The 27,730-nt window shown below is 29.9% G+C and overlaps 11 protein-coding genes across 11 annotated transcripts; 3 read left to right on the forward strand and 8 right to left on the reverse strand.

Annotated features, from left to right (window-relative positions):
* Positions 1-160: 160 nt before the first annotated feature.
* On the reverse strand, positions 161-4,322 carry ppr1 (protein phosphatase 4 regulatory subunit 1; the record flags this gene model as incomplete). The annotated part of the gene is made up of 13 exons (XM_020572077.1): positions 161-260; positions 335-447; positions 760-1,225; positions 1,303-1,572; positions 1,655-1,908; positions 1,986-2,237; positions 2,373-2,522; positions 2,590-2,760; positions 2,837-3,227; positions 3,359-3,446; positions 3,537-3,584; positions 3,886-3,909; positions 4,316-4,322. The coding sequence occupies 13 exons, from the start codon at positions 4,320-4,322 to the stop codon at positions 161-163; spliced, it is 2,334 nt and encodes a 777-aa protein (XP_020437935.1).
* Positions 4,323-4,620: 298 nt separating this feature from the next.
* PPL_01061 (uncharacterized protein) lies at positions 4,621-7,016 on the reverse strand (the record flags this gene model as incomplete). Its single annotated transcript, XM_020572078.1, has 7 exons — positions 4,621-4,803; positions 4,908-5,546; positions 5,628-5,709; positions 5,785-5,870; positions 5,976-6,139; positions 6,260-6,591; positions 6,988-7,016. The coding sequence occupies 7 exons, from the start codon at positions 7,014-7,016 to the stop codon at positions 4,621-4,623; spliced, it is 1,515 nt and encodes a 504-aa protein (XP_020437936.1).
* A 623-nt stretch (positions 7,017-7,639) lies between these two features.
* Positions 7,640-9,322, reverse strand: PPL_01062 (tetratricopeptide repeat protein; the record flags this gene model as incomplete). Its single annotated transcript, XM_020572079.1, has 5 exons — positions 7,640-7,986; positions 8,091-8,419; positions 8,534-8,652; positions 8,745-8,892; positions 8,976-9,322. The coding sequence occupies 5 exons, from the start codon at positions 9,320-9,322 to the stop codon at positions 7,640-7,642; spliced, it is 1,290 nt and encodes a 429-aa protein (XP_020437937.1).
* Positions 9,323-9,918: 596 nt separating this feature from the next.
* On the forward strand, positions 9,919-10,884 carry PPL_01063 (uncharacterized protein; the record flags this gene model as incomplete). The annotated part of the gene is made up of 3 exons (XM_020572080.1): positions 9,919-10,160; positions 10,331-10,532; positions 10,621-10,884. 3 exons carry the CDS (start codon positions 9,919-9,921, stop codon positions 10,882-10,884), a joined length of 708 nt encoding a protein of 235 aa, XP_020437938.1.
* Positions 10,885-11,103: 219 nt separating this feature from the next.
* Positions 11,104-11,607, reverse strand: PPL_01064 (AraC family transcriptional regulator; the record flags this gene model as incomplete). Its single annotated transcript, XM_020572081.1, has 1 exon — positions 11,104-11,607. One exon carries the CDS (start codon positions 11,605-11,607, stop codon positions 11,104-11,106), a length of 504 nt encoding a protein of 167 aa, XP_020437939.1.
* Positions 11,608-12,087: 480 nt separating this feature from the next.
* On the reverse strand, positions 12,088-13,337 carry srfA (MADS-box domain-containing protein; the record flags this gene model as incomplete). Its single annotated transcript, XM_020572082.1, has 2 exons — positions 12,088-12,115; positions 12,385-13,337. The coding sequence occupies 2 exons, from the start codon at positions 13,335-13,337 to the stop codon at positions 12,088-12,090; spliced, it is 981 nt and encodes a 326-aa protein (XP_020437940.1).
* A 3,958-nt stretch (positions 13,338-17,295) lies between these two features.
* On the reverse strand, positions 17,296-20,032 carry PPL_01066 (uncharacterized protein; the record flags this gene model as incomplete). Its single annotated transcript, XM_020572083.1, has 3 exons — positions 17,296-17,305; positions 19,093-19,174; positions 19,918-20,032. 3 exons carry the CDS (start codon positions 20,030-20,032, stop codon positions 17,296-17,298), a joined length of 207 nt encoding a protein of 68 aa, XP_020437941.1.
* A 1,075-nt stretch (positions 20,033-21,107) lies between these two features.
* On the reverse strand, positions 21,108-21,796 carry PPL_01067 (uncharacterized protein; the record flags this gene model as incomplete). Its single annotated transcript, XM_020572084.1, has 3 exons — positions 21,108-21,392; positions 21,428-21,528; positions 21,790-21,796. 3 exons carry the CDS (start codon positions 21,794-21,796, stop codon positions 21,108-21,110), a joined length of 393 nt encoding a protein of 130 aa, XP_020437942.1.
* Positions 21,797-22,086: 290 nt separating this feature from the next.
* PPL_01068 (uncharacterized protein) lies at positions 22,087-23,734 on the forward strand (the record flags this gene model as incomplete). Its single annotated transcript, XM_020572085.1, has 5 exons — positions 22,087-22,173; positions 22,384-22,605; positions 22,690-22,906; positions 23,000-23,314; positions 23,394-23,734. The coding sequence occupies 5 exons, from the start codon at positions 22,087-22,089 to the stop codon at positions 23,732-23,734; spliced, it is 1,182 nt and encodes a 393-aa protein (XP_020437943.1).
* Positions 23,735-24,026: 292 nt separating this feature from the next.
* On the forward strand, positions 24,027-26,935 carry PPL_01069 (uncharacterized protein; the record flags this gene model as incomplete). The annotated part of the gene is made up of 5 exons (XM_020572086.1): positions 24,027-24,217; positions 24,299-24,409; positions 24,516-25,077; positions 25,435-25,816; positions 25,905-26,935. 5 exons carry the CDS (start codon positions 24,027-24,029, stop codon positions 26,933-26,935), a joined length of 2,277 nt encoding a protein of 758 aa, XP_020437944.1.
* Positions 26,936-27,157: 222 nt separating this feature from the next.
* On the reverse strand, positions 27,158-27,721 carry PPL_01070 (uncharacterized protein; the record flags this gene model as incomplete). Its single annotated transcript, XM_020572087.1, has 1 exon — positions 27,158-27,721. One exon carries the CDS (start codon positions 27,719-27,721, stop codon positions 27,158-27,160), a length of 564 nt encoding a protein of 187 aa, XP_020437945.1.
* Positions 27,722-27,730: the final 9 nt, after the last annotated feature.

The raw sequence follows: 27,730 nt of genomic DNA on the forward strand, positions 1-27,730 counted from the left end.
AATTGATCAATTATATCTATATTTCTCGACTTGTTGCTTGTTTTCATTCTTATTAACTATAATTACATCATAACCACTAAACTATATTCCTATACAATAAATGGTGTTTTATCTTGATTTATTATTTCTTTATATTATTATATTACTACTATATTATTAATTAAAACAATAATACAACACCCATAATGATACATGCAACAGATACCCATGGACTCAATCTTTCACCAATACGTGCAGCCTTCCAAGGTAAACCTGATATACTGTTAAATGATAATACTAATGTAAGGATAATGATACAATTGTGTGGTCACTATTAATGTTGATCGATATTTACCTATGTCTATCTCTAACCTCTAATAACTTTGGATATGAACTTCTAATATAGGTGCATGTGCAAATAAACAGTAAAATTACAACCAAAAGACTTTGAAAATTGAATATAGCTGACTGTTTTAATTTAATAATCTTGTTAGTTGATCAACTTTGTATATTTATTCAACCAATAACATCTATTTATTACCATTTTTGATTTGTACTTATTATATAATAAGATGAATAAATTACTACTTTTTTTTTTTTAAACTTTTTTTTTTTTTTTTTTTTTCAATTTCATTAAAATGACTCAATAAGTAGTTTCAATTTTTCAATATGTTTTATTTAAAGAGTTTGGTTGATAGTGCTTTATTGTAGTAGTCCAATGAATATTATCGGATTTTGATTTAGTTGTTTAATACTATGTTGTGATTGTGATTATAATACATTCTCGACAGAAGTGTTATTTTCTGATGTATCGTTAGTTGACTTTACACTATTACTATTACTATTTTCATCATCAGCACTACTGTTGTTATTGTTGTTGTTATCATTATTATTATTATTGTTATTATTGTTGTTATCGTTGGTGGTGTTATTATCGTTAGTGATGTTGCTATTTAAATTATTATTATTGTTATTATTATTATTTTTATTATTATTGATAATGATAGATCCAAAGTATGTTACATCTTTATCTTTATCCTTTTGTAATTTCTCAAGAGATTCAATAAGCTGTACATTTTTTGCGAATACCTCTTTGGTGGCAATCTTTGTAGCCAATACCTCTGCAGTCACCAAACGTACATTGGGGACTGGATCGTCTGCCAATCGAAGTAGCAAAGGTAGGAAGTGTGCTTCGAAATAATGTAAATCAATTTGGTCAACTAAATAATAACATATTCTTGTATATCTATATTGTTGTAAATGTTTAAATATATTAGTAACAGCTATTTATGCGCTAAATCATTATGAATTACAATGACATACATTTGTCTTGATGCATAAGTTTGATCGGTTGCAAATGATTTCAACTTTTCCAAGATATCATCGGACATCTTTGATATATCGTCAGCATCGACGGTGGTACCATCAGATTTTGTTGGTTGATTCTGAATCTTAGTGATTAAACTACCGACACCACTTGCAGCATAGTTTCTTACTTTACTGACTGGATCGGTCAACAATTCGATTAAAATCGGTGTAATATTTGTGAGTATAGTTTCAAGCTTGAACAATTCACATATTTTTCCTAGTTGTCTGCAGATACAGATAAAAGTGTTAGTAAGCAGCTGCTGATGGTGTCGACTCGATATTTTATGAATGTATCTCTCACACATACTTTGAAATTAATTTTCTAAATCTCCACTTGTTTGGATCTAAAATGAATTTGAGTGTAGTGATATACTCTTCTCTGAGAGATGGTTCGATAGACTCTAGAAACTCTGCGAAATGTCTGATAACACCGACCTTGACTTCCTCTAGATCCTGTAAGAATAAGTTAAATGTTGCCAAAAGTGAACGCTTTGTCTCTGCTGGTCCAAGAATTTTAGCGATTTCATGAAGTGAATGAGATAATGATCTTCTAACTTTCCACTATATTTAGTTTTTATAGAGTAAAATGAGTATATTACAAATAAATAGGCATTTGATATCATGATTTAGATCATTACATTTGTATCATTAACTAAACTGAAATAGGTCTCTGATAACTCTGACCAACGTGAACTACCAACGGTATATAAGACAGCAGGGAAATTGAATGCACAGTGTGTAACGAGGTCACTATCAGGGAATCTGATGCTGGCAGGCAAGATCATCTCTGTAAAGTATCTCAACAACTTTGGTGTTACCTGTGAACCGTCGAATGTAGCAATGAATGGTCCCAAGTTTTGGAATGCTGTACCATTAACCCATCTAGATGGCTATAAATAATATCGGATATAATTATTATTATTATTATTATTATTAGTAAACAACAAACGAACAATAATTATTGTTTCTTAATAAATAAGAAATTCATGAAGATATTTAGATAGATAGGATAGAAAGACACATACATCTTCAACAACAAACTGCTCGAAAACCTGAATTAACTTTGAATATCTTTCAATTGGCGATACATTCTGTGAAACTGATACCAAAACCTCAGCACATCCTTTTCTGACTGACCAAATTTCATCTTTTGATAGATCTACAAATATTGGTAACTGAGAAGTAATTCAATTAGTCTATATTTAACAGTGATACAATGTATGTTCGATTTTCGTTACTTACAATATGCTCGGTAGTTGCAGCAACTCCGATGGTTTCGCAAATGTTACCAAGATTACCAGCGATTGCTTTTCTAACTCTAAATGATGGATCACACGCCAACTTTGAAACGAATGGTAAGAATATCTGTTGAGTTAACGGAGTACCAAATATTGGTGCTAAATTATGACATAACTAAAGAGTGTATTGATAATTGATGATTAGTATAACTTTTTTTTATAAATAGATGTGTGCGCGATTAGTTTTTTACATTTGCAGCTTGAACACGATGTTCTTCTTCAGTAGAGTCATTCACTAGACTTCTAACGAATGGAATGAGATGTAATTCGAGATCCTCGTGTTTGATCAATCTGGCCATCTCTTGGAGTGACTCGATTGCTGACATTCTCACTTGGGGATTTCGATCGGTGGTCAGTTGTGCCACGATCGGCAAGAGTAGGGTCAAGAGTTTGGAGTAACCATGCTCAACACCTATGTCAATGAATGTTTTGGCAATCAGTGGAATCTGTTCGACCAATGCCTGTCTGATGACGGGTTCCTGATCGGTAACCACTGATTCTACAATAGGTAAAAATACATCGTCCAATACCTTGTAAGTTTCTACCTTTAATAACTCTGAAAACTCTCTAACTACATATAATCTGATATTAAAGTAGTATTACAATATATATATATATATATTAATAAATATATCTCTCTGGACAATCAATCTATCAAGTAGATTATTGCAATCCTTATGTAATTAATGTGTGTGGTCAAAAGAGTAACATACCTATGCAAGACAACGTCACTCTTTATATACTTTTGTATCTTGGCAAGGATTGGTAATGTATCATCTATATCAAACTCTTCACCTTCATCTAAATATTATTTGTTTAATATTAAAATTGGTTAAAATCATTGAATTAACTAGTTGATTGATGATCGATTGTAATATGATGATAACATACTCTCACTTCCATAATTATCAGAGTTTCTACCACTATCGTCAGAATAACCTATAAAATCTTTGATGAGAGATGGAATGTATTGTAACATTTATAAATGATTAATATCTGATTTTGTTCAAAACAATGTCTTTTGTAAATGAATAACAATATTATAAACAATTGTTTGTTTCCAAGCAAACTGTACTTTAATTAAACTGTATTAAACAAGAAAATATTTATATATATATATATTTATAGTTTTATATATATTTATAAATAAAGCTTAAAAAAGTAAATTTTAAAGTTTGTATTATAATGTAAAGTGTGATTATTTTTATGTAGGTGTGTGTTGTGTGTGGTAAGCACAAACAGACAGACAGACAGACAGACAGTCCTTAATGAATATTAATCACATATTTGTTTGTTTGTTTGTGTTATTTATTTATTTTTTTTATAAAATCGTGGTGCTATTGTTGATATTGATATTATTGTTATTGAAACTATATAATTTAATCTATCTATTTATTAAAACTCTACTACTAATTAATTAATAATATTTATTTGATATAAATAGGTATATTAATATATATATGAATTACTATTATTGTTAATATTATTGAATTCATTGATTCCAATGATTGACAACCAAGTGAAATTTAAATCTCACTGAACACAATTAATTTAAGATTAAGTTGAATGAAATTTGATGATTGATGTATTGAACTTTTAAAGAAGTGATCACTCTTGAAATAAGATAAGATTGATCGCGGTAACAATTCAATGTTGTATTGGTAAATTACCTGACATTCTATTACTTCCTTCTTCTAAAAAAATAATATGAAATCTGCTATCTCTGTATTGTAATAGGAGTATTCAAATGACACCAAAAAAAAAATATTTAAAATAAATTAAAAAAAAAGGATGTGTTTTTTTTTGTTTTTTTTTTGATTATATATTTTTTTTTTTGATAAAAACCCAAAAAAAAAAAAACAGATATTTTTAATTAAATAAAGATAAACAAACATTGATGATCTGAAATCGTGTTAAAAAGTTTTATTATTTCAATATTCTGTATTTTTGTATCTCTCTGTATTTTATTTTAAATTTATTTAGCAAGAATTTCGATGGTAATCAATTGTCCATTGAGTGTGGAAGTAGTTGGTGTAATATTGATGGTGTTGGTTGATGGTGATGAAATTTGGGCACTTCCAGTTGTAATGCTGGCAGTGTAACCATTTGGATAGTGCATAGCCTCGTTCAAATAAATAATAGTTGGTTGAGTAATTGACTAATAATTATATATAAAATAAAAATAAATATCATGATATTAGTAAAATGAAGTTCTTCTTCTTCTTCTTCTTCTTCTTCTTCTTCAAAACAATTATAACTTACAGTATCGATTTCATAACTAAATGTGAATGATGCGGTTTGAATATCGAATGTCATTTTTTGTGGGGAACCAGCAATTGCTTGTGCGTAGGTTCTGGACAAGGTCCTGACCTTGATGACGTCGAGTGATCCATCGGCGAGATAGAGTGATTCGGTTGGTCCAGAGGTGGTCAAATCGTTGTAGAATTTGAATTGCCAGTAGCACCATGATTGGAAGTAGTTGTCGGCTTCGTTCATCATGTAGGTGATGGTGTCCATTGCGTTGGTGGTGTTTGAGATGGCACCGAATTCAGTCATGAATCCACCACCACCGGTTCTTCTCAAGTCGGTCATTGCACCGTCGAGGAACACCTTGTTCTCACTGTCACACAAACCAACGTGTCTTGGATTACCACCGACATTACCACAGTAGATGTGATAACTGAGAATCTGACGATCGTTGTACTCGATACCACCTGGTGTACCAGCTGGGAACTTTGAGTCATAGAGATCGACCAAACTCTTCTCATAGAAAATAGCGTGTCTCTGGTCGATCTCTCTGATTGCCTCATTTACATTTTGATACAATGGCATTAAATTAACTCTGTCGGCATGACCTAAATCAACCAAAAGCTCTGGGTACTTGTAAATGTTACCTCCCCACTGAAAAAAATGATGATGCAAAATGTATATTAATATCCGGAATTACAAGATTATAATATAATAGTTAAATTATATTCTTACTGGTTCATTGATGATTTCATAACCGAGAACGGTTGAGACATTTTGGAAAGTTTTGGCCAATTGTTGCCAGTATTTAAGGAATCTATTTTATAAAGATAAAGACAACAATTCAATCAGTAATCTTTGATCCTAATTCAATTTCCTCTATATAACATACTCATCTTGAATACCCTCGGCATTGTCGTATAAACTTTGGAAAGTGGCTCCAACAGCATCGGAGAAATAATAAGTAGCAAATTCTTTCTATAATATTATAATTGTTGTTATGGAAATTGTTAGATTGCTTATTCAAATCGGTCGGTTCGATGATGATGATGATGATGTCAATTCTAATTTCTAAATATTTACATCTAAACATAAGCTCAAGTCTGGATATAAGGTTTCGTTGTCAACTGGATATTTATGTAAGACAGCTGGCTCTGGGAATGATAAAGTGCTCTCTGGTAAAACGACAGCCCAATCTGGGATACCTTCACCACAGAATCTTCTATTGATAATATCTTGATGGAAATCTAGATTGTTTTAGTTTTAGTTATTTTTTTGTTTTTGGTTTAAGCAAAAGTAGGTAAATAAGTAAATGATATTCCCGAATTGAGATTGCGATAAAAGCTAGCTAAACAAAGAAACATTACCAATGATTGTGTGAATACCGGCGGAACCCAATTGATTGACCATGTTATAGATGACCTCGAGATAGGTTTGGTTGAATACACCTCTCTCTGGTTCGACACCTGGCCACATTGCACCGAAACGGACGGCGTTGAAACCCCAGGCAACCATATTATCGATATCCTCCTGTACCAATGAGTTTTGTGGGTCAAACTTGTCGGTCAATGGATGCCATGGGAAAATCTTGTATACTACATTGACACCGTGGAATACACGTACACGACCATACTCATCCATCAAGTGTTGAGTGGTAGTGTTTACATTAATGAATGCATTGTTCACTCCGACATACAAACTAAAACATAATAAAACAAACAATGAATTTAATATTATTTTCATTCTTGTTTTTATATATCTATTTCTCTTAGAGTTATAAAACTAGATATAATATATATATATATAATAATAAAAATATAAATGTAACCTTAAGAGTTAACTGATAAAACGTAATAATGAAAAATAAATGTGGTGTATTGAATATTAAATTTTAAAAAGATAGATTTTTTGCAATAAAAAATTAGTGCAAAAAAACAATAAAATTTCGGGTCTTGAAAAAATACCAATGAAATGACCAGAGAAAAAACAGATTCTTTCACTAAACAGGAGGTTTTTGAAGTAATACCGAGAGATATTTTAGCATTGAAAAAAATTGTAAAACCATTTAATTTTTGAAATTTCTTTTTCTTTTTACATTTTTGTTGATGTACTTGATCTCACCATATTATTATTTGAAGTCGATTTCTACCATTTTTTATAAAAATAGTAATAAATGTTGTTGTGATTACAGAAAGATTATTGGGAAAGCTGTGAATAATCAATAGAATTTATAGTTTGTAATTAATAAGGGCTCGACTTTAATCAAAAAATAAAAATAGAAATTTAAAATGGTTCAAATTTGTTATTTAATTAATTATAATCATCAAATTCTAGTTAAAAAATCTCTTTGAAGTTTGATACTTGGAATGTTGCTGGTGTTGTGACTGTTGCAATCAAAACTAGTTATGACCGATTCTCAATGTTTGTAGATCCTTTCAAGTTGGACATGGTATAGCTCATTGTGACAACTTGTTAGCTATATCATTGTTTGGGGTAATTCTCAATGATCTTTATGTAAAGAGGGTTCGTAGTTGTAATATTGTTACTCACCTTAATGAACGACACTAATTTAGATGCATCAAGTACTTATTCATGATCAAGTGATGGTTTCTAAACAAATATACCACACCGAAACATAATAATTATACAATAGCTGAAAATCGCAATAATTTATTCTTATTGTGGTGTAAAGTGATCACATATGGTTTATATGTGTAATTATTTGTGAAATCTATTATTATTACTATTTAACCAGAGAGTCGGGAGAGTGGGAAGTGAAGTGGAGAAATCAAACCCATGTTGATAACCTCTGGACTCTTGGAAGTGAGCTTCTTATCCAATAGATTCTTAATTAGGTTGCTAGTGCCTGTACCCACAAAGAATGATTGCTCAGTCAACTTTTGATAGTGTGGTTCCACTGCCTGTACTTGTGTCTTTACAAACTCTTCCGATGAAGCTTCAATTGGGAACTTCTTCTCGATGATCGCCAAATTCAATGCATTGATAACGGCATCCGGTGAATTGGATATTTCCATCACATCAAAAATGTCTTTAGCATTCTTTAATGTGTTTCTTGCTTTATCATATGCATTTTCTTTAATAGTAATAGTAGTAGTAGTATAAAAATAAATAATGTGTTGATGATAATTAATATTAGTAAGTTTTATGATAATATAAATAACATAACATATAACATACCTGCATAATGGAAATGGCCACATTCAACTAAGATCTTTGCCCAATCTAGATGTCTTGGTTTCTTTCCGTACTTTTCAGCTTTGTTCTCCAACTTACGAAGTGCAGAGATTGCCTCTGACAATAGTAATCTACCAGATTTAATATCGCCATCCAATCTCAGTACTTGTGCTCTATTTGCCAAACATCTAACCAAATCTATATTGTTGTCCTCTCGCTTATTGATGAGCTGATAATGAGCTTTGCCATGATAGAAGCTAGCCTGTGCATATTCTTTTCTATTCTTATAGTATTCACCGAAATTCGTTAAAATCGATGAACTAAGTTGTGTACTATCATAATAATAATAAAACAATAAAAAATGTTAGTTATGAACTTTGTTCTTTTTTTTTTCATTAACAGATTAATCAATCACACATTTGTGTATTATCACTTCATATACATACATATCTTCATTTGAAGTCAATTTCTCAGCATTCTGAAGTGCTTCATAGGCATCTTCAGATTTCTTTTGTCTAACAAGAGACAAACCGAGATCGTTGAGTGCCTCTGGTAAAATATAATTCTAAACAATAAAATTATCAAAAAAGAAGCGTTAGTATAACACTTTTAATTTATTCAATTCAATATTGTTAATATAACATAACAACGACTTACTTTATATACAATATTTTCTACATTTTTACATCGATCAATAGCTAAATTAAAAAGGGTAGTTCCACTTTTAAAGTCACCTTTTCTAATTGATGCCAATCCGAGTGCGTGTGTGGGAACTGCAAAAAGTGATGATGAAAAATCTACGTCGCTAATGATGATTGACAATGATGATTATTAATTAGTTGGTTGGTTGTATTTACTATGATGATGATGATTAATCATTGTACTTACTTGTTTAATGTTTTAAAACCGTTTAATATTAACTTTTCGCCTTGTGCAAAGTTACCTCTTTCGAGATGCTCTCTGCCTTGGTAGACAGAGTGCAACGATGACAACATCACCTGTTTGATATTGAACTTCTCATTACTGGTCAACGCTTTTCCCAAATAGTCGGTTATCGATTTCGAATTTACATGATGATGATGTGATTGTCTTGCTTTCTTATTGATACTTGATGTCGATGTATTGTTTGTTGTTGTAGAATAATAGTTTCCTCTCACCAAACTGCCAGCATTACTTGATATTCCACCAATATAAGCAACTCTATTATATTTTATCAAATTTGATACTTGATACATTATTCTTATAAATATATATATATAAACAAAAAAAACCAAACAAACAAAATAAAACAAAGCAATCTATTAATCTATACCAAAGAAAATTTAAAATGTTATTCCTATAAATGAGAGAGAGAGAGAGAGTAGTAGTTGTTGTTATTTCTTTTTTAAACTAAAAATAATATTGTATTATATATAAAAAAATCTATCTATTTACAAAAAAATAAAAATAAAAATAATAAAAAATAATAATGCTAATAAAAAATTGAATGTATACAATTGAAGTATCTAATAAATATATATATGTCTAAAATGATTATGTTAAATTGAATGGGGTAATTATATAAACAAAAACTATCTTGTTCTTGTGCGAAATGGAAAAGAAAATAAATTATTTTTTTTAAAAAAATTGCATCTTATTTTTTTTTTTTTCATTTTCCAATTTGAAAAATGGGGGTGTTTACTTCGTTTTTCTTTGTGATTTCAGTGTGTGTGATATCAGTTTTTGATTATTGATTAAATAGTAGAAATAGAGTGATCGATCACTTGATCTTTAATTTAGTTCATATCGTCTTTATATATATATATATAGTCATCAGTCATACAGCATAGAAATGAATAGATTTATTAATGTAGTTGGTAGATCTGCTTTGAACAGAGGAATCATCGGTGGTGTAAGACCATCTTCATTGTTGTCGTCTTCGTCATTGGTATCATCAGTACAATCATCAACTACAGGTATCACAACACTTCTTCCAAACTTGGCAAACGAATCACTTTCATATCAAACACGTAACATTTGGGTATTCGGTAAAGACGCTGTATCAAAAGACTATGTTGATCCAAACGCTCCAACGTATGTTACATTACAATAATAATAACATCAACAACAACAACAAACAACAACAAACAACAACAAACAACAACAAACAACAACAACAAACAACAATACAATAGTTATATAGTAAAGTACAATGTTACAGATTACAAATATTAACAATGTTATTTTTAATATAAAACAAACAGTACATATCAAATAAAGACTATCTATGGAATGGATAGAGTTGTAAAGGGCAGAGCAGGTGTAAAGAGATTGAGATTCAATGGATATGTACCAGCAACTATTACCGGTGGTGGATTACCATTGAGAAACATCGTTGTAGAATGGGGTAGAATCTATGGTTTAACAAAGACTTCAAATTTTTACAAGAACAGAAAATATGTACTCGTATGTATTATATGTAAATGAATGTAGATTACCATTAAAGAATATTAGTATTAATATATTTATTATATTTGTTATTATTGTTATTTAGAATATGAATGAAAACGAAAAAGTAGTTGTTAGATTAGCACATGTCGAAGCACATGCAGTTTCTGAGCGTGCATTGTTTATTAAATTCGTTAGAACCAACGATGATCCAGCTACCATCGAATCAGATACACTCCCACACATCACATACCAACAAGCATTAGATAAGATTAAACAAGAAAGAATTCAAAAGAAGAGAGATTTCCAACAACTATTAAAGATCGATCTTACCTTTAAGCCTGCAATTCGTAAATCTGCTACTGCTTGATAATTAATCCTATCAAAAAAAAAAAAAAAAGAAGAAAAAAAGAAATAAATTATAATAATAAAAGATACTATATATACCTCAAAAAACAACAACAACAATAATAATAATAACATAACTCTACTAATTAATTAAAGATTATAATTGGTATATTTGTTAAAACTATTTTTAATTAAAAATGTAGTTTTGTAATGATGATTGATGATTTAATTGATTACAATATTATTGTAATTTAATAAAGATATCTGTAAGGAGATCGGCTGGTGCAGTGTCTGTACAATCGTTTAGGTAGTGTTCATAGGCATGGTAGTCTGGAACTGCTGTTCTCTTGTTTTGTGGCAGCCATTGTGTATAGATAAAGTCGTAGGCAGCTGATAGCCCTGTGTATGGCCCGATATAATGTACCACAGCATATTCTCCAGCTTCCCATGTAATTTGTTGTCCTCCAGCTTCCTCCATCTTGGAGCGGAGTGATTCCAACACCTCTTTGGAGACGGTAACAGCTGCAGCAGAACGCAATTCGGCAGCTGGTTTCTTGGCGGGATCATCATAGTAAACACCGACCCATTTGTTATATTTGAATACGTTTTCCTTGGTGAACTTGCCTAGTCGTCCAAAAGAGGCAGCAGCGGTCTCGCTAAAGTAAGCTCCGTTGGTAAAGAATGCGATAGCATCAATTTGTTCAAGTGTGACAATATCAACTTTAAATTCTGGTAATGATTGCATGTATATTTAAATAGGTTTGTAAGGGTTTTAAAATTAGAGAGAAATAAAAATGAGGTGTTGATTTGAGACCTGATCATAACTCTTATAACCATATCACTTACCACTTTCCAAGAAAATAAAAATTTACCTTGAAAAATTTCAATTATTCCCAACTTGTCTGTCAGGTTTTTTGGACGAAATGAAGTTTTTAAGATCAATCAAATAAGCATGGAATTGATGGGTGGAAATCGAATCAATTTGTTTTTATTTTATTTTTTTTTAAAATAGGTAATTTTATTTTATTTTTTTATTTTAATGTCAAACATAATAAAATTTTATTCATTCTATTGTTGACAATAAAAAAAAAAGGTAAGAATTATACAAACAGGGAGGAAGGAAGGAGGGAGTAACTAAATCGTTTTTAATATATAGTTTCAGGTCTTGATTTTAGTTATTGGTATATAGGTTGGTAGGTTTGGATTTGTGTAATAAAATAACAGTTTAGGGATTGGGATGTGGTGTATATTGTCTGTTTATAATATAAATAACAGTTGTTGTTGTAATTATTCTTTTTTTTTTTTTTTTTTTTTATACTATATATATTTAAAACAAAAATATTATTTATATTTTTTTTTTGGATGTTTTGTTGTTATCTTGTTGTTATTATATTAATGATATATGCGATAGGTAGTATAAATAATAGAGTAGTTGTTGGAAGGTTCTAGTTGAAATAACAAGTTTAAAATAATATGGTGGGTGTGTGGGTGCGTATATAATAGATATATATTATTATATTACTGTGATGGATATTGTCCAATCATTGAATGTGGATAGGTGTATTGTGTTGGTGAAGCAGGAGATGAAGAGGCGCTGCCATTTAGCGGGTATCCTCTTGAGTTGTTCATTGTCGTAGGATAGTATCCACCCAAAGTGTTGATGATGTGGCCATTCTGATACCCGCTGTTATAACCATTGATCATATCCATATTCTGGGAGTTTATATAGTTTCCTTTCTGATCCTTCGACATTCCTCCAAGTGATCTTCTGTCCTCTTTCTCTTGATCGTTGTTGGAGCCGTATAGCGAATCGTTGTAGGCTGCCATCAAGAGCGAGTCAGAATATTGTTGTTGGAGTTGGTTGGCTTGTTGTTGTTGAACTTGTTGTTGGACTTGTTGTTGCAATTGTTGTTGGTGTTGTTGTTGTTGAGATATCGACGACTGTCCCATCCTTGGTGGGGTGGTTGCTACTTGTAGAGATACAGGTGTGGTAGTGTTATTGGCGTTGCTATTGTTTGCGGATGAGATTAAGGGTGGTGATGTTGGTGCATCTGGAGTGTTCAGACACGATTGTATAAGATTCTTTCCTTCGGGACGAGTGATGAGTGGTTGCAACTTCGATGTTGCGAATGTATATACGTGTCCAGTCTCAGAGGCGACCAGGAGTAGCACTTGAGTGCCAGTGAGTGTGCTGAGCTCGTAGGCTTTCTTCATGATACCGGCCTTTCTCTTTGAGAAAGTTATATGTCTTCTGCTCTTGTCGTCGATGAACTCAATCTTTATCTTTCTTCTTCCGGCCTTCTTTGGGGTGTCGTTGCTTGGCGAGGTTGGTTCGCTCTCGTCGTCCTTCTTTATGAGTGGATCCTCCATTGATGTTGGGGTCAACGAAGAGGGAGTCGATGTTGGTGATGATGGGTGTGTCGAGTAGTTTTGCATAATTCCGTTAGAGTTGATTGGAGCCATGTTGTGACTCATTTTGTTGTGTTTAACTAGAATTTAAAAATAATTTATAGATACTGGTTGAATATTTTGGTTGTTGTGTGGTGGTTATTTTGTAAAGAATATGCGATGTTGTTAAAATAAAAATTAAAAAAACAATTATTAATAGATAATAATAGACTATTAATTTCAAATTATAATAATTGTTTAGATTAAAATATAAATAAATAAAATTAAAAATAATTAATTATTTTTAGTTTGGAAAAAGTGGGAAATAGAAAAAAAAAAAAAATAAAATTAATTAGTATTATTGATTTTCATTGGGTTAAAGATAGAGTGATGTTGTAAAAATAAGTAATTTAATATTGTTGTGTTGAATTGTTAATTGATGTTGTTGTTTGTTTTTTTTTAAAAATAAAAAAAGGTGGGAAAGTAAAAAAATATAATATTTACCTTTTCAGTTATTCTTTGCTTTATTTTTTTTTTTGATCTAATTTATAGGGATGATATTTAAAACTAATAAAAAAAAAAAATTAAAATTTGTTAGGAATTGATATGATATTATAACAATGATTATATTTGAAAATTTTGATTCCTTTGTGGGAAAATATTTTTTAGATTTGATAAGTAAAATTACAAAAAATTAAAACTAATTCTTTTTTTCGTCAGATAATTTAAGTTTTAATTAAATAAATAAATAGTGATGTGATGTAGATTAATAATACAAATTGGAATTGAATTTTAATAAATAAAACAATTTTTTGTTGTTTTTGAACCCAAGCAAAACAATTTTGTTGGAAGTTTATGATTTTGATTTTTTTGGTTTTGGAATTTGAATTTAAGAAGATAAAACAAAACCTTTGACTATAAAATTGTGATAAACAAAATAAGTTAAAACAAATTAAACAAATTAAATAGACACGGTGGTACTACTCCTACTAGTAGGTGTTTTGGTTGTTGATTTTTGAATTTTATTTTTTGTTGTAGCAGCTTGCATATAACAACAAAACTGGATTGATTGAACACCAACCACAAAACAAGTGCAATAGTAGACAAATACCTCTCTCTCTTTCACAATTTTGTTTTTTTTTTTTTTATATTTACTTTTAAAGAGATGAAACGATAGAGACTATGTATAGGTTTTATCCATATGTATACATAGTAATAACATTTAAAAAAAAAACAATATAGAAGCAATATAACAAACCACCACACCACGAATTGAAATGTGTTATATGATAATGTGGTTTTGGTGTGTCATATGATATATGTGTTTGTGTGTTGTTATTATAACTATTAAAAGTGAATCAACTCACAATAGTTATTTTCATTATCTGAAGGATTATAAATAAAAATTGTAGGATTTTGTATGAAAAAGTGGATGGTATTCACTTTTTTTTTTTTTTTTTTAATTTTATCAGCTGAAAAAATGAACAGTAGCTAGATAGATAGATGATGGATAATTGAATGTGTGATAAGGACATACACCAAATGTGTTAAAAGACTAAGAATTGAGAGAAGGGGGTAGTTGCTGTTAGTGTGGTGGTAGTGGTTTTGGATGTGTTGCTGTTGGTGTTGTTAGTTGTGAAGAGGGAAGTAAGTGATAGATGATATTGGGTTGTGTTGAATTCATTAATTGAGTAGTTAAATGGTAATGGAAACCAAATCATTTATATAAAAGAGGATATATTGAGGGAGTTGTTGTTTTGCTACTTTCAATTAATTTTATTGCTGCTACTTAACAGTAGTAAAAAAACAACATCTAACAAAAATTGAATTTTCATATGGTAGGTAGTTGGTGAAGGTTGTAGTTGAGTAGAGCAGGTGATGTGAATTCAAAACTAATAGGAGTAGTTGATGGTAATATTTAAATCTAACAAAAAATTAAAGAAAACAAAATTTGAGATTGATAGATTGGCAGACATTCACACGCCAATTGTTTGAAAAGATATAGTGTTAATTGTTACTATTGATAATAATAAATGGTGGTGATGATGATGTGATATAGATATGATATTAATGATTATGGTGATTAATATTTTTTTATAAATAAATGACTATAAACTTTGAACTAACAAAAAAACAGTTATTAATTGACATTACTTGGCTAACAAAGTATAAAGTATAATTAGTAGAATGATGATATTTTAAATTTATACCCAAAGGATTTGTGATGAGGAATTGAATAGTTTTGAAAGATTAAAATATACATTTAGTTATTTTTAAGATTGGCTGTAATTATTGTTAACTTTTATATCGTGGAGAGTCATTAACTATTTTGAAGTTTGAAGCTAACTATTTAAAGCTTAAAGGTGATGATCGATAAATGAATTATATAGTAATGTTTGAGCCGGTAATATATATAATGGATGATCAATAGTGGTTTTGGTAATAATAGGATTGTTGCTTTTGATGATTGTTTCTATCAATGTTGTTTTATTTTTCTGAATTAACATACATTTATCAGCTGATAATTTTTATGAAAAATAATTGAGTTGATAATTAAAATGTGTTTTCCTTTAGTTGGAAGTGATATTCAAGAGGGAGGTGATCTGATATTGTATAGGGTGGAATGTTAGAGTGCTAACTACAAAGTACTCAACAACAAATAAAAAAATGATTGTAAAAATACAACTTTTCATTATATGTTTGCAATCAACAAAAAAAAAAAAAACACTTTTTATGAAAATAATAAGTAGTACTTTTACTATTTAAGGTGGTAGCAGAGAATGATAATATTTGAATGGAATGGTTTGGTGTGAGGTGTATTAATCTCTTATTGAATGATATCTGTGACAACAAAGTGAGTTTATTTAGGAAAATATCCATTTCAACAATTCTATTTAAAATTTTAAAGATTTAATATGATAGATAAAGATAAATCATAAAAAAAGTAAATCAAAAAAAAAAAAAAAAAAAAAAGCAAACACACAAATATTGTTTTTTTGGTGTGTAAATATGTGATGAAGTGATAAGTGTTGTTGGTAATTATTGATTTTTGTTTTGAAGGATGGTGAGTTTGAATTTGAGCTGTGTGGTGATTTGAAATTGGTGATATTGAAGATATAAGATTGAAGAAAAAAATATTGTGTTGTTTTACATCTCAACTACCGGCTACTTATAATAATTGAAATGATTTAATTCATATCATAGATTTAGAAAAAGTGTTGCAAAATATAGTGTATCTGTGTGGGAGAGCTGGTAGTGAAGGTAATATTATTTTATCTCACCCATTGGTAGTGCATATTCAGATTGTTAATAAGTGCACTTATGGTAGAATATAAAAAATTGTGTAGTTGAAGAGATACTTCATTGGATGGTCAATAAAATGTGTTTTCATCCTATCACAACATTATTTATACTTGAAAATAAAATAACACCAACAATATCACAAACTAACATTTGCCAGTTTAGGCAATTGTTGTAAATGGCAATAATGGTGGATTTAAACAATATCCTTATTTTTTGAAAATATTTCTTTGGATAGCCACACTTAAATCTATATTAACAATAATATATATGGAAGAGAGCATATCTGTTGATTTGATTTTAATAAATTTATAGTGACAGAATATATTCTAATCCAAAGGTTTTGTTGAAAAGACATGTTGATGTGATAGATCATTCGATTTTGTTTTTATCTTTAGTTTTTGATCAACCCAAACTCTGCCCATTTGACATTGTTTGGAAAACTTTAAACAAAAAGATTTAAACAAAATTTTAAGTCCCCAATCTTTAATTTTATGTGATTTTTATAAATAAATAAAATAAAAATATATCTGTTTTAGGATCTACCTTATTTGAAATAAGAGATGAAAAATACTAAAAAGAATTTGAGTTTGATTATTGTTTTTTTTGGGTTGAGTAAAGTAAGTTTATATGGAAAATAGGATAGCGATTGGGAACGGAAATTGAGGATATTATTTGATTGCTTATTATTTTAAAACAAATAGAGAATTTTTTTTTTTTATCTTACCTTTTAATAAATTAATATTTAACTATTCCTATAAATAAAAATAATTTATCTTTATGTAAGTTGAAGACAGTTTAGAATGTATCTATTGTTTTTATTTATATATGATTAAATTATTATAGTTTGCTATGAGATTTTATTATTATTTTAATTTTTAAAAATTGTAATTGAAAATATCAGGTTTGGAATATTACTATTGAATTGGTCAAAAAAAACACCTATGATTGATTGATATGATGTATAGATGTAGATCAAATAGTTGATTGATTGATTGATTGATTATTATTTATCGAATCTATTTTTTTTTGTTTTTCTATATTTAAAATGAATTTGAAAAATTGAATCTACACAATTGAGTACCAAATAAAAACAAGCAAAATAAATCAATCTATAAAATAGGATGTTGTTGTCTTTATTCTTACTAATGATTCATAAATGTAATTTATTATTTTATTAATAATGAGGATGCAAAAATATATTATTATAGAAGAAATTTGTGTGTACTACAAAAATTAGCTAAATTTGTATTGATTCAAAAAAGGGAATGAAAGTGTTCCTTATTCTATTGGAGAATGTTTTGTGAACGCAAACAACAAAGTTCAATGCAACGCAAACAAATACAATTTAAAAATAATTAAAAAATTTTTTTAAATCAATAATATTAAAGAAAATAGAGAGAATTTCAGCTATTGTGTGTTTCCACTGTATATATAGGAAAAGGATGTTATATTTGCTGTGGGTATTAGGTTTGTGTTAAATATATTGTTGTTGTTTGGAATTTATTGTTATGCGTGAAATATATAATATGTGTGTGTGTGCGTGAGTGTGGTGTGTAGATGGAATTATCTAAAGATAATTATATTGGTAGAGAAGTACTATTGCCACCTTCAATTTTTTTTTTGTGTGATAGAACGTATTGGTGTGAAGTTATTTATTTGTTCGTTATAGTGTTTAAAAATAAAAATTTTATTTTTATTGTTGTCATTGATTTTTTTGTTGTAGTTGTTGATGTTAGTTATATATTAAAAAAAATGCGTTAATAACAATAGTGCTGTTTGATTAAATGTTATTAATAAGATGAATGAAAACAAATACAATGTACATTAACACAACAACCACCCACACATTTATTATTAAAAATCAACACTCCTCATGTTTTATAATTTATTTATATTTGTGTTATTTCATTTTATAGGTTGTTTTTTTTTTTTTGCACAGCTTTTTTTTTATATACTCGCATTATTTTTGCAAAATGCACACAAAAGCTGTGCAAAATTTTTTCATAAAATGAAATTACACATTTACTGATTCCACTGTGAGTGTTGTTCAACTTTGAAGCAAAGTTCGAGTCACATTCATTCATTCTTCAGAAGTGTGTGTGTGTGTGTATGCAAAAAAGTGTTGTTTTGTCAGTACATCAACCACACACACCACATATAATTAATATACCACATTTAATGAATGATACTTTTGTGGGTATATTTTCCTATTATTTATATAATATGGTTATGTTGAACTGCTTGTGTGTGGTGTGTGTGTGTGTGTGTAGTAAAGTAAAAAACATATATAAACCACCGACAACACTTTTTTCATCTCATACACAACACACATAATTACTATTGTCAATATGAACAAGACCTTAAAGATTATGAAATTTGAATGTATGAAGATTGTGTTGTGGATGTGGTGTATTCATCTCGTGTGTCTGTGTGTTTGATGCTATTTGATTGTGTGATTTTGTTATTTTTGTTGTTGCAAAAGAAGCATAGGTATAATAATAGTAGAGTGGGTGTGTTGTTATGATTATTTGATTCTAACACGGGATATATTAAACATGTCAAATCGGTCACATCTATTAAGTTTTCGATGTAATACATCAATTCATTAACTATGATGACAACTATTATTTTAAAATAAAATACAGTTAACAACAAGTTGTGAACATACAAAAACAAACAAGTAATTAATTAAATATTTCCAACAAATTAGAGAAAATCACCATGCTTGATGATTTTAGACTGTTCATCTGTAAGGGAAATACAGATTATCATTTTGATATCTATTTATAATCTAGTTTTAAGGTCTTTTGACTCTGATAATCTAGATTATTAGATGAAACAAAAACAAAAAAACAAAAAAAAACAAAAACTTCTTAAAAATAAACAAATTTGGCTGTTTTGGTTCAATTTTATTTTTAAGTTTTAAAACCACCCCTTTAAATTCTCTTGTTTGAGATTGTATGTTTTAAGGGTAGAAATGGTATTTTTAGAATAATGAAAATTACTATTTCAAAATTATATTTATATGAATAGTTTCTTTTCAATTTTAATTAATTAAAAGTGTAGAATGTTTGAAAAGATTAATCCAAAAATAAATATTAAAAACAAAAAAACAAAATTGATCGCCCAGTTTGTTAAACAAAACAAATGAATTTGAAATTTCCACAGGTGAATTGTATTTGTAAATGTAAAGTATACTATTAGGAGATGGAATTTCCAAACATAGATTTACAATTGGTCGAAATTTAAAAATAGAAATGAAAATATTGACAACATCGAACATCGGAGGAAAATCCAAAAGAGATAATTAAAATACTTATATGTCATGGTTGCCGATGATATAGATAGAATTAGTAGTACTTACTTACTATGAAAGGATGGTGGAGTTGATTTATAATAACTTGAGAGCACTCAAAAAGGAGCAATATATCCAATCTTGGTGCATAGAGTTTTGAGACAACAAACAATAATCTTTCCATTTAACAAATTAATTCTCTTCTCATTTCAAAAATAGAAATAATATTAAATTTTAATTGTTTTATAAAAATTGAAAAAAATACAATTTTCTCTACTTTCAAAAATACTTGACACCTTTCGGAACCATATTGCAAACATTTCTTTGATCCCAGTTCCCCCACCAACCAAAAAAGGAAACTCTCATTTTCAAAAAAACAAAGCACTTATTTTTTTAAAATACCACCTGAGACTTAAAGTATCAAAAAACAAACAATTTATTTTTAAATTTTCGAAAAATCGAATAAAATACTATATCACAGCAATTCATAGGTGATTTTTTATTTAGACACGTCAAGGTTCTCTAACCTTGGGATGACCTCGTACTCCTGAGTGTAATGCGTGTCCACATTTCGATATTGTCATTTGTAACCTCTAAACCATCTAACTTTCAATATCTATCAAATAATCCGGGATTTAATTTCAACACTACTTGTCCTCGGTATGATATCTCATGATTGCCTTGATCTTTCATTGATTAAGTTTAGATTTTTGACATCGAAAAACAAATGAAAATTTTGTGTTTTTGAGATCTCTTGCAACCATTTCAAATATATACCATTTGTTAGATTCTATTGATAATCGAAATAAAATTAAAAAAATAATATAATTATTAAAAAAAAATTATATTATTAAAATAATTATTAAAATTAATAAAAAATAATATAATTATATTTATAAAATGAATATTATTAATACTAATTTAACCTATATGATATGAGTTAAGTAAGGTGAAAGAAAAATTTTTAGATAATTTGATTTGAAATATATTTTTTTTATCCAAAATCGAAAAATGTGAAGTTTATCTACAATAAATCAAAGTTAGAGTTTTCGACCGTTAAATCAAGATTAACATCTTAAAGTAAAGAGTAGTTGGTTTATTCCAGTTTGTACGATATATATATCTAAAATAGAAATAAATTTTAAATCCAAAAATGAGAATACAAAGATAAATTTTTTTTAAAAAATAAAAGTAAATGACTGTCAATATGTAAAGTTTTTATTTCTATTATTTTTTGTTAAAAATATCTAAAGAGTAGTTCAAAAGTTCAATGAATGTGTTGGCTTATAAAATGAATCGCAAAGATACCCATATGCGTTTGGTTCCAAAGTATCTGAATGGTTGACGAGCCAGATTGGGAACTTTTTCGTATTAACGACACCGCAGCAATTTGTCAAGTGCTTACATTTCTCCTCTAAATCAGCTTGTGTTAGAAAGAGGAAAATCGATCTGCCTGTTAAATGCTCTGGTGAGAATGCAAATGTACTACAAATTGTATTTATTAATGTGATTTGATCACATCTCTGAGGATCGTTTGGTCTAATCTAAGGTTGACCGAGTCGAAGTCCCTTTTAAATACAACTGCTGGATCATCAGAGTTGGAAAATAATGCATTTGTAATGAAAACTAAATTCTCATCAGAAAGATGAATATTGTTACTTTCATCTTGATCGTTGAGATCTAAAAAAAACTTCTCTCTAAACACTATAGAATTAGCAAAACAATCTCAACGTCATCATCATCAAACATGAGTCAATCAATTTATAACTAAATTTTTTTCTCGTTTATCACAATTGGTAATTTCAACCAATCTTCAATAAATTTTTTTATTAATGATGGTAGAACAATAAAGGAAATAAGAACAAAATTCATGAATAGTTTATCGTCATGAGAGTATTCTGACTTTTATGATTTATATGTAGTAAGTATACCTTAATTAACGAATCATATTGATATTTCTTTGTGATTAATATTTGTTTATTTACGACTGAAATCAAAAAAAAAGTAAATTATTAAGAGAATAACAATAATTAAATCAGACTCAAAATATCAATCTGTTTTTAAAACCATTCTTTTTTTAAATTTGGAACTGAATTTGTATTCTGGTGTTATTTATGTGGGGTGAACTTCAAAATTTAATTTAATTTGAGTGGTGTTTGTTTATTTAAACTACTATTACGATATTAATATTGTTCAATTTCAATTTAATCGTTTTTATTTAAAAATCAAATACATAAAATGAGTATGCCTATAACAATCAACAATCTTGCTATTCAATCAGAGATTGAAGCATTTAAAGAAGCTGCAAAATCAAATAATCTACAAGTATGTATATACCTATAATATATATATATATATATTGATATTATATTAGTATAGTAGTATAATATCTATAGAATATGATAACTAGTTAAACATAGATAATGATCTTTGTTACTTTTTTATTTTTTCGCTATTTCTAATTTTTTTTTTTTGTTTAATTTGTTTGAATGATAAATATCTAATATTATTATCATTATTTTTATTAAAAAAAAGGATTATTTTATTGGTATTGATATCGGTGGAACCAACACAAGAGTCAATGCTGGATTCGTAAAGGGCAGAATCTATGAATTTACCAAGTTCACCGCTAACGATGTAGAGACTTTGTACGCCGGATTGCTATTGGCTGAAACCATTCTCAGAACTGTCTATGTTAACAAAGCTCCATTGGCATGTTGTATAGATATTGCTGGTCCAACCACAACCAGTGATGATGTAAGTAAATCTATATAGATACTGCGGCGCTCTATTAAAAACCAGAATACAAAATATTCATACTTTCTTTTTCATTCATTTTAGTATCACATTACCAACTATAATCATACAAACAATGGTAATGTCGTTCAAAGAAAGATGTTGCCACCGATGATCTGTCCAAAAGATTCGACCTACTTCTTAAATGATCTTGAAAGTGGTTGCTATGGATTGGTTTCCTTGATCAAAGATCGTCAAGATGACAATTACTTTACAAACATGGTTACAAGATCACAAGAGAGAACTCCAGGCTCACAAGTTTGTAAGTTTTTATTAATCAAGATTAATACCTACCTACCTACCTTTTATCGAAAGCGTATAACTAATTACTAATAACTTTTCTATTTATTGATAGTTGTTATCTTGGCAGCTGGCACTGGATTGGGTGCAGGTTTGATTCATCATATCGATAGATCAGACAAGTATTATGTGATCCCAACTGAGCTTGGACATATTAGCATCAAACCAGTAGGTCCAAATCACTCCTTATTCCAAAAGGAAATGAAATTGCTCAGTAGCATCGAACCAAACTATGAGAAGGCTCATAGCTCTGACAAAAAGAGAATGTTCTCCTTGGAGTATGAGGATATTGTAAGTGGTCGTGGTGTTGTCGATTGCTACAATTACTTCAAATCAAGTACTGATAAAGCTATTGATAATAGTGGTGAAAGTATGTAATAACTATTATTAATAATTATAATAACATGTTATTATAAACAATTAATTAATCGTTTTTTATTATTCTATAGTTGCAACCACTGCTATTTCATTGGTTGAGAATGATAGTAAATTCAATGTTGAAAGCAATCCATGTACATTGGCTATGATGACACATTATAGATATCTCTTTAGAGAGGCGCAGGAGTTGGCAGTCGGTTTGAGAGCAACCGATGTCTTCTTGATCGGTGACAACATGGTAAACAACGCACCATTCGTCAATGCCGTCAAGGACGAACTCATCACCGAGTTCTTTGACCATCCAAAGGAACACTGGTTAAAGAAGGTCACATCGCTCCATGTCCAAAGCAAAAAAGAAAACCTCAACCTTTTAGGTACAATCTACTATGCCAGAACTGTATTAGATCAATAAGATACATTTATACCTAACCAAAACTATCCTAACAATCACAAATAAATTTAATCAATCAACCAAACAAAACAATAATTAACAAAAATAAAAAAAGAATTAATAATACAAAAGCAAAAAAAACGTTACAAAAAATCAATATCAAAAATCAATTGTTGAGTGGTTTTTGGCGAATCGTTCGTTTTATTCTTTCTCTATTTTTTATTTTTTTTAAATTTATTCCCTTTTTTTTTTATTTAATTAATATCAATCAATTTTATTTAAATAAATTATATATATATAAATAAAACACGAGATGGGAGGAGGTAATAAAGCACCAACATCAGTTCAAGTTCAAAGAACTGCATTCATACACAATCCAAAGAGTAAAAAGACAGCACATATTCTTTCACTTCCAAACGAAGGTCTATGCTACACTTGTCATGAAACCATCGAATGGAGAAAGAGATACCGTAGATATAAACCATTGACTGTTGCTGCAAGATGGTAATGTTAGATTCATATCAAATTGGAAAAATATTAATATATATATATACTAATAGAAATAATTATTTTAATTAAATGTAGTTGTAGATGTGGAGAAAAGTCAGTAAAGAGAGCATATCATGAAATATGTGATGAGTGCGCTGTAGATTTGGGTGTTTGTGCTAAATGTCAAAAAGTAAAAGAAATCATTGCGTAAGTATTTATATTATAATGATTAATGTTCAAAGTGAATGTCTTTAATTAATTAAAATGTTTTATCTAATTATTATTACTATTATTATTATTATGATTCTTAAAGAGAGAGAACTGACAAGAAGAAAGAGATAGAAGAACAAAATCAAATCAGAGAATCATTAAAATACATGACAGAGAGTGACAGAAGAACCTTCTTTAGATTGGCCGAAAAGAATGATATGTCACCGGCAGAGCTAAAGAGAAAGGAGAAGGAGCAAAAGAAACGTGAGAGAGCCCTCGCTGTCAAGAGAGAAATGAACAGTGATGATGAAGACTTTGACGAAGATGAATTCGACGACAGCGACGACGATACTCAAGCTGACAAACTAAAGAAACTTCAAATCTCTAAAGACAAGAAACAAGACGAACCAAAGAAGGCATTGGTATATGTAGAGTATGATGAAGATGAAGACGACGAAGAAGAAGAAGCATCAGAAGTTTTGTACAAAAAATTAAAAGAGAAATACAAATTAGATCAATTAAAGTCTCAAAAGACACAGATAGAAAGTGACGACGATGAAGAAGAAGATGATGAAGAGGTAGAGGAGGAAGAAGAAGAAGAAGAAGAGGATGAGGAAGAAGAGGATGAAGATGAAGATGAAGAAGATCAGGATGAAGAGGAAGATGTAGATGAAATAGATATAGTTTCAATGATAAAGAATAGAAATAAAAAATAGATAAATATCAAGTTGACTATTTATTTATTATCATTTTTTTAAAAAATTAAATATATAATTTAAAGTCACCTTTTATTTTATTTGAACATTGAACACTTTGGTTGATGATAAACAATCAAAGATACTTTAGAATAAAAAATATCTTTGGTATCCAAAAGAATATAAATCCCAACAACACTTTTGATTTTTTTTTTTAAATTAAACTTGGTGTGTAGTGTGAAATCTTTCTGCCCCACTGGGAACAATATTACAAAAAGTAGTTCAAACAAAAATTATATTTACAATCTTATATATATATCAAAATAGATAGATAATTATTATGAGTATTTAAAAATGTATAATTTATTAAAATTTAAAAAAACATTAATAAGTTCTTCTTTGCTCACAATTGGTATTCTAAGTAATGGAGAAAACAAAGAAAAGATCAACAACTATTTTGATTCAATTCGAAATAAATCATCGTTGGTCACCTATTGTTTAGATGCACCTACTTCTGATAATAATAATAAACTAGGAGGTAGTGTGATACCCGACTTCCCTGTTTGGGCCTCTACATTGATGTCAGGTGACTGTTCAAAGATCTCACCAATCGAAAAGAGAGTTGCCGGTCAAGTAGCATCGAAAGAACTCATTGCTTGGAAAGAACAGAACTTGGTACCCGGTGTTACTGCATGCGTAATGGTGCGTGGTGAGACCGTTTGGCAGAGTCACCTAGGTAAAATTTGTTTTAATATAGAGGATAATAAATGATCCTTATTAACTTTAAATACCTTTAGGCTTTAGTGACATTGAAAATGGTATTCATGTGACTGAAGCTACCAAGATGCGTATTGCCAGTATATCAAAGAGTCTGACATCCGCTGCTGTCGGTATCCTTGTCGACGACAACAAACTTGACCTCGACACACCGATCTCTCAATACGAAGGTGACGAATCGAAACACCGATTCCCTGTGAATCCACATCATCCAGAGAAACCACTGACTGCACGATACTTGTCTTCTCACCTTGGTGGCATCCGTCACTACCGTGAACCACGTGGCCCAACCTCTGAGTATTTCAGTGTCGAAAAGTATGAAACCGATGACTACAGTAGTAGTAACAACAGTGCCAGGAAAAAGTTGAAACATCCACTGGAGATTTTCTCAACTGATCCATGGGTCGAACCAAAGGAAAAGAGTGAACCAGGCCACAGCTTCAACTATAGTACTTTTGGATTCACACTGCTGGGAACTGTCATTGAGCGAATTGCCAAACAAGATTATGTTTCTTTCATGAAGTCACGTGTCTTTGAAAAATGTGGAATGAATGGAATATCGGCAGACTATCATGACAGAATCATTCCGAATCGCTCTAAACAATATGATCTCGACTGTTCAGGTAAATCTTCACAACTCTTGAATGCAGAGTTTACCAACTCCTCTTACAAGTGGGCAGGTGGTGGATTCGTTGCAACATCAAAGGATATCTGTAAGTTTGGTACTGGATTACTTGCAGGTTATTTGGTAAAGCGTCAGACTCTCGATACAATGTTCACTCCCCAAACTCTAAAGTCAGGAAAACAAACGAAATATGGAATTGGTTGGTTCATTACCCCGAATCCAATCATTCCAAATCCAACTGATTCTCTTGGAGACAAAGTAATTTACCACACTGGCGCAGCAGTAGGAGGAACAACAATATTGGTAATGCTACCGGTCCAAGGAGTGGTCGTCAGTATCTTGGCAAATCGACAAGAAATCAGAGATGTCACAACAATCGGAATCAAAATTGCAAATATATTCTCTGAACACTATCAATGTACATAAATAAAGATAAAATTTTACTTAATAGATAAAATTAAAATTATTACTATAATTTTTTTATTATATTTCAACAAAGTTTGGACAATCATTTTTGTTTATCAAATAAAATCATAGTTTTGAAAAAATAAAAATAAGACAATAAAGTTGTTTTAAAATAGACTAAATAGTCAATTTATGTGAATGTAATTTTACTTTAAAATGATTATAATACTATTTTATATAAATTTAGAAGAGGGCAATCATGGCGGCGGCGGCCATAACGAGGGATGAGATGGCGAGGGTTGAAGCAGAGCTACCAGAGTCTTCAGAAGAGTGGGATGGGAGTTCACCTGGGACCAAGTTGGCACGGGTTTGGTTGAGACCGTTCAAATAAGCAGTGGTGTAGAAAGTGGTGTTACCAGCAGCGATTGAAGCCCAGTTGGCGGCGAAGTACTTGCTTCCTCCATTTCCGAAAGTGTAGGTACCGGTGATGGTGGCGTTGGTGGTGGCGGCGTTATCGATGACGGCGGTTTCGATGGCTTCATCGAACAATTGACCTTGGATTGGACCGGCAATGTGGAAAGTCAAGTTGGAACCAACAGCGTAGTTTTCGAGGGAGATGGTGTAGTTGAAGAAGAAGTTATCGGTTTGGTTGTAGACAACGAAAGTGGCGTTACCGACAGCTGGGAAAGTTGGGACAGCAGTAGTTTGGTTGACAGTCTTGGCATCGAAGACACCAGAGAAAGTGGCTGGTTGTGCGGTGGCACAGGCGATGAAAGCGAAAGCGAGGATGATAGCAGCGAACTTCATTGTGTAATA

The sequence above is a fragment of the Heterostelium album genome, assembly GCF_000004825.1.
Source record: "Heterostelium album PN500 unplaced genomic scaffold PPL_contig1, whole genome shotgun sequence".
NCBI lineage: Eukaryota > Evosea > Eumycetozoa > Acytosteliales > Acytosteliaceae > Heterostelium > Heterostelium album.